This window comes from Thunnus maccoyii, chromosome 6 (assembly GCF_910596095.1).
Source record: "Thunnus maccoyii chromosome 6, fThuMac1.1, whole genome shotgun sequence".
Lineage (NCBI taxonomy): Eukaryota > Metazoa > Chordata > Actinopteri > Scombriformes > Scombridae > Thunnus > Thunnus maccoyii.
Window position 1 is genome coordinate 18,552,065 of NC_056538.1, and position 14,268 is coordinate 18,566,332.

At 38.5% G+C, this 14,268-nt stretch overlaps 1 protein-coding gene across 1 annotated transcript in view; it reads left to right on the forward strand.

Annotated features, from left to right (window-relative positions):
• drd2a (dopamine receptor D2a) overlaps window positions 1-2,734 on the forward strand; it is a 38,570-nt gene extending 35,836 nt beyond the window's left edge. Inside the window, exons 7-8 of the mRNA XM_042414483.1 lie at window positions 287-674; window positions 2,017-2,734. Of these exons, the coding sequence (XP_042270417.1) occupies window positions 287-674; window positions 2,017-2,213 (585 nt within the window). The 3' untranslated portion in view covers window positions 2,214-2,734. The remainder of the gene's footprint in view (window positions 1-286; window positions 675-2,016) is intronic.
• The last annotated feature ends 11,534 nt before the right edge of the window (window positions 2,735-14,268 follow it).

The following is a 14,268-nucleotide window of genomic DNA, read 5'->3' on the forward strand; positions in this document are numbered from 1 at the left end:
GCATTTTTTCCCCTAAAAATTTAATTGTTGGAAACATATTTGTTTTGCTTGTAAAAGATTTAGCAAGGTGTCACCTTGAGTTTCTGCATTTTTCCACATTTCCGCTTCTGTGAGCACAGCAAACCTAAAAAAAAGGCGAAAGCATAATAGTTTATCTATTTATCTACAAATTTAATTTATCTGCTACCTATTATTTTAAATATCTCCCATTTTACAATAACCTAAATGAAAATGGCAACCTAAATCCATGTTTTGTTTTTCTTTTGCTCCTCCTCACCTCGCTCAGATATTTATTAAAGATGTAGCCAATGAGGGGGAGGATCTGGAGCTGGATGAGCTGAACCACAGTGGCAGCAGCCAGAAACAGAAGCAGCAGCCTGAGTGCGCTCTTGGAGACACTTTGGCCACCAGCCACCAACTATTGATGCCAAACAAGGCCAACGCTAGCCCAACCTCCTCACCACCCACACCCCCTGAGGAGGGCAGGAAAGCAGAAAGGAATGGAGACCCTACAAAAGAGGCCATGGGGGATCCAGCACCTGTTGTGGCCAAAGCCTTCCAGACACAGGCCTTACCTAATGGCAAGACTCAGACCTCTGTGAAAACCATGAGCAAGAGGAAGATCTCCCAGCAGAAGGAGAAGAAGGCCACTCAGATGTTAGCCATTGTCCTTGGTAAGTTTGTTACTGAAGTGTTTGTAAATTCACATTCATTGGTAAATTATTTATAATCAGTTACATTGAAGTTAATATTAAAGTAAAAGCTGTTTGATGTGAGTGTACACATCAGAGTGGAACTAACATTGTGAAATGAAGCATTGCCACAACCAAATAACTGTTTCTGATATCTTCTAAACACACAAAACAATGTTCAGTAATCACATCAAACATCAAATCAGCATGGTATTAGGTTCAAAGTCTTCAAGATCAAATATGTCTTTCTATTATCATTTACTACAAGCTACTGCTATCTTGTAATGTACAATTTAGAAACCTGTTTTCTCTTTTGCACAAGCTCCTAGCAATCTTAGGTCCTCGGCTGCCTCTGCATGGGTTTTTATTTCCATCTAAAAATTTTTGGTAAGACCTAAAATAGAGTTTGAAAAGGCAAGACAAGACAGCCAGTGATGCAACTAAAGGAAATCATTCTGATACTTGCATTTTAGAGTCCTCTGTATGTTACACATACAGAGGAGTTGGACACCCACATTTGGGTGTCTAATATAGGGATGTCAACAGTACTGAACTTGGTACTTCACATTATTTACATTAGATCAATTGGTGCCAATTTTCGGTACCTTGCAGGACTGAGGGTGAGCGCAGCTACAAAATAAATTTAAAAACACACATTTATTGACCAAAGCGTCTCACACCGAGGCTCTGACACTGACAGGTGCACCAACTTGCAGATACAAAGAGACATTACTGATCTATTTTACCAACCTGCACAGCAGCTAGCAGCCAATTAGCATGGCTAGCATCATTAGCATAGCCATGCCATGCTGTGTGTAGCCCATAGACTGCATAAAAATAAGGTGTAGCTGCGGTGGATTTAAATTAACGCAGCTGACGAACTATAAGCCTAGCATGCTAATCCTGCAATCTACCTGTAATAACAACCCATCACCCAGTTGGTGTGCTGAATGATTGAGACCAATATGCTACCAATTAGTGTGGTAGAGGGTGAGGGATTGAAAGAGCTAGTTTGGCACCTCAAGCCTGAGTATGTTATGCCATCGAGAGCTACTGCGACTAAACACATTGAAAATACTTTGAGGTGAAGAAGAATGAGGATGAGCAGACCACTGACTGCTAGACAGCTCTCAGAAACAAAAGCTAGATCACATCTTTTCTTAAAAATTAAACGGTTAGTTACCAGTTAATGGGTGTCAGTCTATTGAAAGCAAAATTAACTGAAACTGACATCCCGAGTCTAATGTAAGAGCCTCCTTCTTTTTCACTTTCCTGAATCTCTCTGCCTTTTTCTAATATTTCCATTTTTCCCATATCTCCCCAGGTGTATTCATCATTTGCTGGCTGCCATTTTTCATTACACATATCTTGAACACCCACTGCACAAAATGCAAGGTCCCTGCTGAGATGTATAATGCTTTCACATGGCTGGGCTACGTGAATAGTGCTGTAAATCCTATCATATACACCACCTTTAATGTCGAGTTCAGAAAAGCATTCATTAAGATCTTGCACTGCTGAACTGCGGCATCACTTGTCTGATCAGACTGAGGGAGGAGTGATGAATAAAAAGCATTTCTTCTAGCAAATACCTCATCCTGTTAAGGAAAACGCACCACAGGGGGAAACTGCGATCTGCTTTTTAAAGTTATGGAGCTGAGTGACTGAAACACTGACAGTGTCTTCTTGAAAGACATGTTGGCTCTATGTGAATTGTTTGTGGAGTCATGTTCTCCAAATCACTGAATGTAAAACAAGAAATGTCTGTAACATTGACCTGTTTCATGGAGAAAAGAAAAAATGTAATATTGTTCTCTAAAATCATTGTGCTTGTCACGTAAGGAGCCATCTGTGTATACCACACACATACAAGTTGCAAATTGCTATTTATTGTGTGTGTATTTTTGTGTTTTGATGATGGAAATCTTCAGCAAATCTTATAGATATCAAGTCAGTGTTCATTGCAGTGTTAAAACTGATACGTGAGCTCTTAATCTTTAAAACTTATCACTGATTGGAATGTGTGTTAATGACAAGAGACAATTTACAGTACTCACTGTATAATATGGCTATGCCAATATCCACATATTTGCAATTTTATAAATTGTAAAATCATATATTATTATTATTATTATTATTATTATTATTATTTGCTGTATATAGTTTTTCTTAACACATTAACTGTGATTATATGCCTGAAATGGAAATGTGATGCATGCTACACTGCTCCTCTACTCGACTTCTCATGAAATGTATGTTTAACAAAAAAATTACAAAAGATGTCCAATAAATGAAGTGATGAGACACTGTAAAGGGCCACATGAATATCAGTGTTCACTGTGTGTATACAGACACATCCATAGATGACTTTACATTATTCAGCAGTCTCCCTCTTATCCCCAGGATTGGTTTGCAGTTTGAGTGATGATGTTTACCGGAAGTGAGTCTGAGCACTGCTGCAGTGCAGTTGTTCGGTGGCAAGCTAATGACCTGTATGTGGACTTTGCAGCTTCCAGGTATAATCATGTGGATGTGTGCAACCCCCGAATCAGCTCCCCACGGCCTTTCGCTGAGTAAGAATGAGGTGAACTAAAATAATAGCTACAGCAATACATCTATGTGTTTTTGTTTTGGACAACAAATCATGCATTATTTTTAAGTTACACAAACTGAAACATGTCAGTTATTGTGAGAAAAATATAAACAAGGGAGTACTGTTGCTTAAAGAAAAAGAATTTTTCAAGTAAAATAATAGTCAGGTGCTCATATGAACATTGAAACAGCACATTTGAAGATCCCCTTCAAATGTGCTTACAATGTAAGCGATGGGGGACAAAATCCTCAGTCCTCATTATGAACAAAAATGTACTTTTAAGTTAATCTGAAGCTTATATGAGGCTAAAGCCATCTGAGTTAGTCAGATAAAGTGGATATCTTGTAGTAAAAAATTCCCTTTGTTTCTTGACGGACTGTGTTTTCTTGTTCAGCTACAGTGGAAGGATTTTAACAAAAAGGAAATTTGGCACTAAAAAGACAGTAACTTTGAAAGATATTTACTTGATTTGACTAATTACTGCTGAAGCTTCATATTAGCCTCAAAGAAACTTTTTAATATATTTTTGCAAGACAGTAGGACTGTGGATTTTGTCCCCCATCACTTACATTGTAAGCAGATTAGGAAGGGATCTTTCAATGGTCAATGTAAACAGGAGGAGTGATAAGTGCAAGGAAAACCTGTTTCTGTACTCATACGGGCACCTTTAACACAGACTTATAAAAAAATGTGAACCTATCCTTTAAATGAAATGGCAAAATTCTGTCATTTTCAAGCCCTATATTTAAAGTCTAGCTAAAGTGAAGTCTGCTAAAAGTGGAATTTTGTATGATGGAAGATTGATGGAAACAATATTTTGCCAGTGCTGTGTGTGTGTGTGTGTGTGTGTGTGTGTGTGTGTGTGTGTGTGTGTGTGTGTGTGTGTTGAGAAGCTGAGATATTCTTATTAGGAAAGGTCATTTTGTTGTTTGTGATTGAGAAAAAAAAATCCCGAATGAAAATAAAAATGTGAAATTAAAACTTTACAGTCTATTTGGTGTCATGTGGACAGTGTATCTCAGAAAACATATTCAGCGGATGTATCCTAATGCGTTGGTCAGTGTCTTTGTTGTAGTTCTTATTTATTGGAGATTTTCTTGAGAAGCCGACATCACAGATGTTTACATCAATCTTTATGATGACCATTTTCAGGGAACAACAGTCTTAGAGCAAACTAACATATAGGGCAAGAGCCAGCATCAACAACAACAGCACAGTATTGAAGTTCGTGTCCTGCTGTTTGCAATCGCCCACTCATAACAGAATCAAAAAATACGTTCTTGCTTTTCAAGGCAATTCATTAACTGTGATGAGTGCCACTGCTGCTGGCAGACAGAAATGTAAGTGACACAAATGAAGACACAAATGCAGAGTTCACCTTTATTTGTTGAGATGTTATGTTTGAAATGTAAAAAATGAGTTAGTTTTAGGCTAATGAATGAATGTGAGTAAACAGTTTTCTCCAGCGTGATAACAGTGAATTGCTGCAGTGTCAAAGTAAAGTGAAATGTATGGGTAAAAGTGAAACTGATTATTAAAACTTTCATATATTACATTTGTGTACCTTATAAAATATGAAACTTGTTTTAGAGGTGGGGTGGGGGGGGGGGAGGGGGGTGACAAATGAAAAGTAATTAAAGGTAGTGATGGTTTTAAAGAAATAATTTAATAATTTTAGAAATGTGCTTGTTTGCTTCTTGCCGAGAGTAAAATTAGACACTCTCATGGTTGTATTCTCAATATGAAGCTGCAGGCAATAAAGACTGGAAACAGCAACATTACACTTTCCAGCAACTCAAAAACCAAAGTGTAAAACTAGTAATTGTTTTAGAAGGGGTTATTGATTTTTTTTTCTTTTGCTGGAAACAAGATAAAAATATGCTAATTTGTGAGCTTTAGAGGTGCTGGTAAGCTGACTTTTTTTTTTTACCTTTGGACAGAGCTAGGCTAACTGTTTCCCTTGTTTCCAGTCTTTATGCTAAGCTAAGCTCACTGCTCATATTTAGAATACATACATGAGATCATCTCACTAATTCTTAGCAAGAAAGTGAGTGTATTTCCCTTTGTATACAGTAACTAGACACACTGATCTTTTTATCTATGTAGCCTAGTTGTGATCAAGAATGTTTTATTGTCAGACTGAAAGGAATCCTGGACTCCCATGGTACTGCAAAAGGCACATAGTGTTTAAAGATTCACTCAGTTACAGTTGATACATAGATACATGCATACAGAGATGTAAATTCCTGATTGCGAGACAAAAGTTTAAATTCTCTTTCAATTTTCTCTTTTCTTGGTCATACAACAACAGAATCAGTAGAGTGGGTGTTTTGTCAGTTTCACTGAGTCCCTTCAGGCAACGACTGATGTACTTGGTGACACAGCTTAATGGACTTATACCATCTTATAAGACATGTGGATTCTATTTGCCCACAGGCAAAACACTATCAGAGTGAAACTATTATGAAATAACCAGGACGCAGGTTGTTTGATGACAAAGAAAAGAAAAAAAAAACAGTCAGTGACTGTGTATCTCATATTTCACTGTAGGTGGTCCAACTGGGACACAAGTGGGTATAAAAAATTACCTAGCTGAAAAATGTATGTGCAAAAACCATGCCATATTATAATATCCAGTCACATGCAATCTCTTTACAACCTGGTGTCTGTTTTACTGGCACAGATCCATATATGATCCATGTGTATATCTCTCTGCTATATATGGATCTCCCAAAGTCCTGTGTGACATATGTATATGTGGTATTCCCATAATAAAATCCCTGGAGAGAATTTCCCACACGTACTGGACCAGCACCAATCATGTCTGACACATATTGTATGTTGGCACTGTTCCTGTCTTGACATTAGCTACTGAATCATTTTAATTAGCATCTGTAGTGGTTAACAATTTATAAGTACTATTATTTATGAATTTTGTTTATTTTCTGGCTTGTCAGTTAGCCTGAATCAAACTTACAGTAAATGCACACAATTACAGTTAATTTTTTGACACTTTTGGAGGTTATTTCTATTTATACCTTTCTGTCTGTTTTGAATTCGTGGTGTCTTTGTGTTTTTTTTTTGTTGGGAATGTAAATTATTAACATATCAAAGTCATTGACATGTATCTGAATTTAGCATCAATGGAAAATTCACTGGAGAATTAACACCTAATCTGAATTCATGAATAAGTGTTTCTTAGAGTAAACACAATGAATGCAAGTACTGTAATACATATTGACACACACAGTCACACATTATTCTTCACAGTGCAGCAGAGCTTAAGTTGTAATGCAGTCTTTTTGTATCCCTTCATTTTTGTCAGTCTATAAACAGCTACAGTTTTGATCCCTCTTTTATCATCATTGCTGCAGGGTCACACCATGTTTCTGATTAAATTTCTGATTACATCAGGGGAAATCTCTGAGTGCTAGCCAGCTTGCCCCCAGTGTCACTGCTTTTACAGCCCCTAGGGCTCCAATTCAAGCATCACTGATACATTGAAGCTCCGTTCTACTTTGGTGCTACCCACAACACGATCACACACTCTCAGCAGCACATCCACACATCCTCTCTTTTCACCCGTCAATCTCTAGCCTGTCTGTTAACACGGCATCTGAAATGACACATGACCAAGCATTGGTGCTCATCTGTGATTTATGATTTTACACACCATATGATTGATTCTGCTGTAAGGAGTATCAGAGAGGATGTCAATAACAAACCAGGTAACCTTGGCAGTCATCTGTGTATGAAGGGAGATTTTGCGGCATGAAACACGGAGTCTCCGAGGAGAGAGACTTCCTCATGTCTGTCTCTTCCCGCTTCAATCTTCAGTGGGTATGTTCCCTCATTACCTTTGTATACTCCGTAGCTATGCTGAGCTCAGTGACAGACAGGCATATCCAAAACTATTCCCACAGGTTGGAGAAGGAGAGTTCAAGCAGAGGTGCGGTTGCCTGTGCTGGATGTTCAACAATAAGAAGACTCCTAATTAACTGAATCATGATAGCTTTCCTGAATTATTAAAATCTTATACCTATAGGCACATGAATCCTTAAGTCTGATTACTGCTGGACAATCAGCCAACAGCATTTATTCTCTGCCTGGGCCCTGAATGCTTTGTGCTTAACAATTTGGTAATACATTTTTAATAAATTACTTGTTATCAGTCAAAAAGTTGCAAATGCAATTGTTCTGCCTTCTCTGGAAATGTTAAAGAGACTGCTTTGTTTTGCCACTTTCTGAGACATACAGTATATGAGTTAGTATTGTCCACATCATATATAGTAGCTTATGTAAAATTTAGCAGACATTTCCATGCAGGGTTTTTTGAATTATTGCACTTACAACTACCCAGATAGCATACGGAAGTGGGCCACTTCAGGCAATGATATGGCACTGATGGCCTTCTTTTGGCCCGTTTAAAATGGATGTGAGCCTGAAGTGGCCTACATGTATAATAACAAATATGGCCCAAATATCCCAAAACAAATGTGGGCCATTTTTGGCAAAGGTGTGGTGCTCTTGGCAATGTGAAACTGGATGTGACCCTAAAGTCGCCCATGTGATACATGGTGAATATGGCCCAAATATCACAAAACAAATGTGGGCCACCTTTGGCAAAGATCTGGCATAGTCGACAATAGTTAATGTGGGTGTAAACCAAAAGTGACCCATATATGGTGCAGCAAATGTCGCCCGGTTATCTTAAAACATATCTAGGCCAGTTCTGACAAAGATATGGCACAGTAAGCACTGGCTTTACTTGATGTAAGCCTAAAGTGGCCGACATATGATATGGCAAATATGGCCTAAATACTATACAACAAATTTGGCCCACTTTTGGCAATTGTATGGCACAGTCAGCAATGTGGTCCACATTTGAAATAGTAAATTTGGCCCAAATATTGCTGAACATTATCGGGCCACTTTAGGTAAAGATGTGCCACAATTGGTACTGGCTTATCTGAATGTGAGCCTCAGTGTAGGTGCATGCACACTGATAATGTTTATAACTGGAAAGGTAAGATTATCTGGAAATGCTCCCAGAAGATTATTTTTCTACACCAAAGTATGCCTTGGCCTCTTCCTCTTATAATCATGGAATTTACTGTTCTATGTTAGTCCAGGGATCATTGTCCTAACAGTCCAGCCACAGTCCCCACCTCTAGTCTAAGAACTGGTTTCCACTGCCTCGTTTGGCGCAATTACGGTTGAGCCCCACATGTACCCAATTGAACTGATTAACTTATAGCACCTTGTTGAGGCTGCACAGCTTAAGGCAGCTGTCTTTCCAGTGACACACAAATGCTTTATCACAATGCCACCATTCCATGCAGGATGTGGGCCATATGAATGTGGGCTAGGTCTTGGGCGGCTGTGGCTCAGGAGGTAGAGTGGGTCGTCCACTAATTGGAAGATTGGTGGTTCGATTCCCGGCTCCTCCAGTCTGTATGTAGATGTGTCCTTGGGTAAGATACTTAACCCCAAATTGCTCCTGAACCCCAAATTGCTCAGTGTGTGAATGACTAGATTTCCTCTGATGGGCAGGTGAATGTGTGTGAATGTGATTTGTAGTGTAAAAGTGCTTTGAGTGGTCAGAAGAATAGAAAGGTGCTATACTGGCAAACAGGAGCGGACTGCCCAAGTGCCATCATTCCACGTGATATGTGGGCTGGAAGAGGATATGAAATGTGGGCCCAATCAGGGCCAGAATAAAAATGAACTGTGGGCCAGATCTAGTTTATTTGTTTAGATTTTGGTTTACATATGGCATTGCTATGGTTTGCTTGTGGTCCAAATCTGGCAAACAGGAGCGGACAACCCAAGTTCCATCATTCCATGCAGTATTTGCCGCATGAAAGTGTCGAGTGTGGACCGGATATGGGCACAGCAATTTTGCTATCTGGGTACTCTGGTATTGTTTTAGTTGTAGCCTCATGCTTTTTAAGGCGCTTCCATACTTGCTTTAGTTTGTGGCCACAGTGGTTTGGGTTAAAATCTGCATGGATCGGTACTTCTGGATTCTTGAGACATGCCTGGTTCTAATCCAGATTTATAGGGGTATCTCTGAAATGACAACAATTTTTCTGAATCTTTAATAGGACATTGGATTGGTAGTTGGGCTATTTGCAGTACTTTTAAGCCTAACATTCTCTGAAATGCTGGGTCAATATATATTGGGAATAGAGAAGAGAATAGATCCTTCTTGCACTGTTCTCATGCTGTCCAGCAAAGCAACTGCCTGCTCAGTAACATTTGCAACCTAAAAAATAAACGATGTTTGAAGGGCACTGCTGCTGATAAGAGGTCCTAACCTTCACAATCAGGTTAATCTGTAATGACAGACAGCCTTTAGAGCCTATGTTATAAACATATATGCATTATTAGACTCAACAGAAATATCCTCACTTGTAGGCAATGCATTGTAACAATATTCGGTTTGCCTCTTTTCTTTTTTTCTTGTCTCATGGACATTTGGAGAAGTGTGTTATGTGTATTTTAGTTTTCAAAAACTGCACCTCCTGTGAGATTTTTTGACATTGTGATTGTTGAAAACTACTATTACCATATTCCTGTTAACTCATCTACCACTACAAGGAGACAGAAGTAATCATTAGTGTTGGAACATGTGGGAACCTGAGCTGCAAGACTTTTTGTGTGCCCCTCAATTTAAAAGATAATGGGATGGGATTATACTTTGAGCATCTATTACTATCATTAATGTAGCTCAGTATTACCATTGTTACAGTATGACTTATTTAATATTCTATTAGTGAAGCACTCAGATGGTCTGCCCACACTAATTGTCAAGGCGCTGATATGGCATTTGAAGAAGGCCCCTTTGAAGCAAAGCAGGCCCTGTACTCTTATCATCATTCAGGCTCCAATGAGACTCTCACAACACTCTGAACAGCTCTTATCATGACCTTTTGAAAAATGTGTTTGTTGTAGTGGCTGTCCTACAGCTTGAGCACCCCTCCAGGATATCAGCAATTATTAAATTATTGCATTCATTTGGATATTGAATGAAATGTCTGTTAAATGTGGGTACATTCTCTCCTCAGTCATAGTTCTTGACTAAGGCAATTATTACTTCATTTTTTCTGGCTTTCTTCACTAAAGTAATGATGCATATAAGATGAAACAATTAACGAGGAGGGGGAGCTTGGGACACCCACTGGTTTTTTAAAGGATGTCAGTTAGTCATGAGTAATAACTGCAATGCAGTTCAGTGAATGTTGTTTCTATTCTACATTTTCTGACTATGGTAGCTCACACGAGAGATGAATAAATATGGAAAACAATAAAGAGACAGGAAAATGCACAATTAAATCTAAATTATCTTGATCCAAATGCATTAAAAGGTTTAAATACTTACCATTGTTGAGCTTGGTGTTCCAAAATCAATTTCTTTGTGGATTTATATCTGCATTGAATATTTCCAACTTGATGTAAGGCACACACTCCAAAATTATTCACATAACGTCACAAGATGTTCATCAAGATGCATGGTGATTATGGTGTACCTGTTCATCTGTATTCACACTAAATCGTTTGCATCTTTTGAAGAGATGAAGCAATGCCAGTCATGATGGCGCCATTAGGGAGGGAACAGTCCCTCTTCCGCAGTAGCACCAGCAAATCAATTGCATGGTGAAGGCAAGTTAAAAGTGTCAAACAAGAACACAGTAAGGCTTCAAAACATGAAGGTCGTTTAATCTCAAAGTGTGCCCCAGAGGCGGGGAATTGTAAGACAAGGAAAATGTTGCAATTGATATGATTGGATCGATTGGATATGCCTCATGTCTCGTTTCTTCTCTGATTCTGCAAACTTGGCTTGATATGCATGACAGTATGATGTTGAAAGCAAATGACTGAAGTGATGTTCACTGAGCTGAGTATTTCAACTCGACCCACTTCCCCTTTCCTCCACTTTCTACCCTGATTCCACCTGGCTCTTCCCTGCTTTAGTGTAGGTCTGTGAAGATGGGCCAGAGTCATTTGTAATCATTTATCCCCTTAGGCAGAGCATCAATCCAAATCTTAACACAATCTATCAAATCATAAGCCTGGGTTTGGTATAGGAGCAGTGGGATGTGTTGTTAATTGTGCTGGGAGCGAAAGTGAGAGATTGGAGAGCTCTCTTGATGCAGATAGTCATAATCACATTCTTGGTGGAGATGAGTTCCTTCCCTCTCTCACTCTCCGTCTCCACTTTAGCCTTGTTTAATGCCTTCCACTCTCTGCTTTTGCACACTCCTCCTTCCACTCCTTTCCTCTCTTCCCCTCTACAATCATGAAACAGGAAAAGCATTGGAGTGCTGCAGCTGACCCACAAAAATAGAAATACATCCAGTTTTTTTTGTTGTTGTTGTTTAGCTTTATTTATGTACTTCTTGAGTAGTTATTTAATTTTTTAGTTAGTGAGATTGTTTTTGACATTAAAATATTTCAAGAAGGTCATTACAGAACCACTTAATATCATAATACTGCATGTATTTTGAAAAGGCAACATCAACATCAATGAAAAGATACATTTTTAAAAATCTTTGCTGATCCATATTTTTCTTTGTTATACAAACTATGTATTAGTGACCTTTGGTCCAAATGAGTGGCAAATATTAATAACTACATTTCTAAAAACAGCACAAAGACAACATAAATAAAACCGAAATACCAGAATGGTGCCCAAAAGGCACAATTAACTAAGTTCTGCAATTTATGATTTATGAAGTAAAACTCACTGTAGCAAGCAGAGGGGTAGACAAGGAGAGCTTTACTTTAAAATGATAAGAAGTCTCACTGTGCAAGATGCTAAAAGGTCTGAATGATAACTCTAAGATAATTTCTGTGACCATTTAAGTTGTAGTCTAGTCTAGCCTAGCCTACCTGTAAGTGTTGGTGAACATGGGCCCAGCCAAGATTTGTGTCTCTCTACTGAACCTACACTGCACTATACACTTGCATTTTATAGGCTCTTATAGAGTGATTTTGGACCCAATATGTTTAAATTCAAATAATTGTAGAGCATAAAAACACCACAAAAACAAATATCAAATATATTCAATATATCTCCATCAGAATGTTATTCCTGGTAGTGTGAAGAAAGCTTTGAAACTGCATTCAGACCTTGATGTTGGGATATAAAATGTTCAGAATGTACAGAAATACAAAAACTCCTCATAGTTTTTAAACAAAATCTTAGAGAAGAGACAGTTGGTGTCTCTTGGTGTCAAATTTTCTTATGGTGATGGGGGTGTGTTGTGATGACTAGGAACCATGTCCTCGGTTTTTCTGAAATCACACAATCAACACAATAGTGCATAGAAGGCAAATTCACAAAGGCAGTGGTAACAGCATTTAATGGTGTTTTTTAGTTTCTCTTCCCACTTGACTCCACTCTGTTCCACTTGAGTGTGAGTCAAGGAGGAGGTCACACATTCTTCTTCTTCATTGATTTCCTGATCACAAACAAAATTTTAACGCTTTGGCACCATTAGACTGTGCAACAGGCTGCAAATTAACATCAGAAAAGGTTCCTAATACTTTATGCATTCAACCTCAACAGGGTGGCTATGGCTCAGGAGGTAGAGAGGGTCATCAGCCTATCAGAAGGTCAGTGGTGTGATCCCCGGCTCCTCCAGTCCACATGTTGAAGGGGTCCTTAGGCAAGATACTGATACCCAAATTGCTTCTGTTTTATCTGTGTGTGAGTGTGTGTTTGAATGGGTTGGCATAGAAACATTGTGGGGCGCTTTGGATAAGAAGTACTGTATCGCTCGTGATGAGCAGGTTGGCACCTTGTATGGCAGCCTCTGCCATCAGTTTATGAATGTGTGTGTGAATGGGTGAATGTTGGCATGTACTGTAAAGCGCTTTGAGCGGTTGGTAAGACTAGAGAGGCGCTGTATAAATGCAGTCCATTTACCATGTAAGAGGATTTCAGTATACAAAACCAAATTTAAAAAGCAATTCTCAGCCTTGGGCTATTCGACATCCTATCATCCTCCCAGCATCTTAGCATAATTTTGCTCCATAGTCAAGAGACCACTTTAACATTGTTGCAGCCCAGGCATCACAGATACTTGACACTCATTAAAGGATAAGGCTGGCGATTTTCTATATACCATCTTATTGCTGTTATTACTCTTTGGAGCCGTTTCTAAACAAGCTACGATAACCACTCTCTTCAGGGACAAAGGAACATGTCACCCAGTGCAACTGTGTGGCTCATTAACATATTTTTAATCATTTTTGGACAACAACAGAGGTCACACATTTAGCACAGAGGAATACAATATATCAGACTTTGTATATAAACGCAGTACCTGTAAATATGATGACTTTATTGTTGGTTTGGTGCTGCATGTAAGATTTGCTGACAATAAGAAAAATATAGAAAATCGCCAGCCTTATCTTTTAAGAGTGTGTGATTTATCATGACATCCTGATACAAAGGCAAAAAGGGAGAAAGATAGAGAGATTTATCACCAATAACTGAATGAGCCTTTTCCCACAAATAAAAGGTACTGAAAAGTATGTTAGGTTTATCATCCTAAATACTGGAAATGTTGAGGAAATGTTTTAGAATGCATTATATCTACACTGGCGGTGTAAGCATTGCTTTATTAAATACTCTATACTCTTTCCAATAGTCTGAAAATTCCATTCTCACCTTAATCTACACTTGCATTGAATGTATTGATTCATTTTCTCTGCTAGATTCCGGCTATATGACTGGGCTGAAGGAGTCTGGAAAGGCTAATACAGATAACCTATTCTCAATTCATATTTTCTACCTTGCTGCTAAGAATATCAAAGTGGGAGGGTTCAGCGGTGCATTTGAAAGAGATATGACCCAATTTTTCTGGAAATTCGAAAGTGTAGCCTGTATGACCTTTCAGGATTATAGATAAAGGTAAAGTAGGCCACTTATCAACACAGATAAAATGAACCATCATGTGCAATTATGATTTT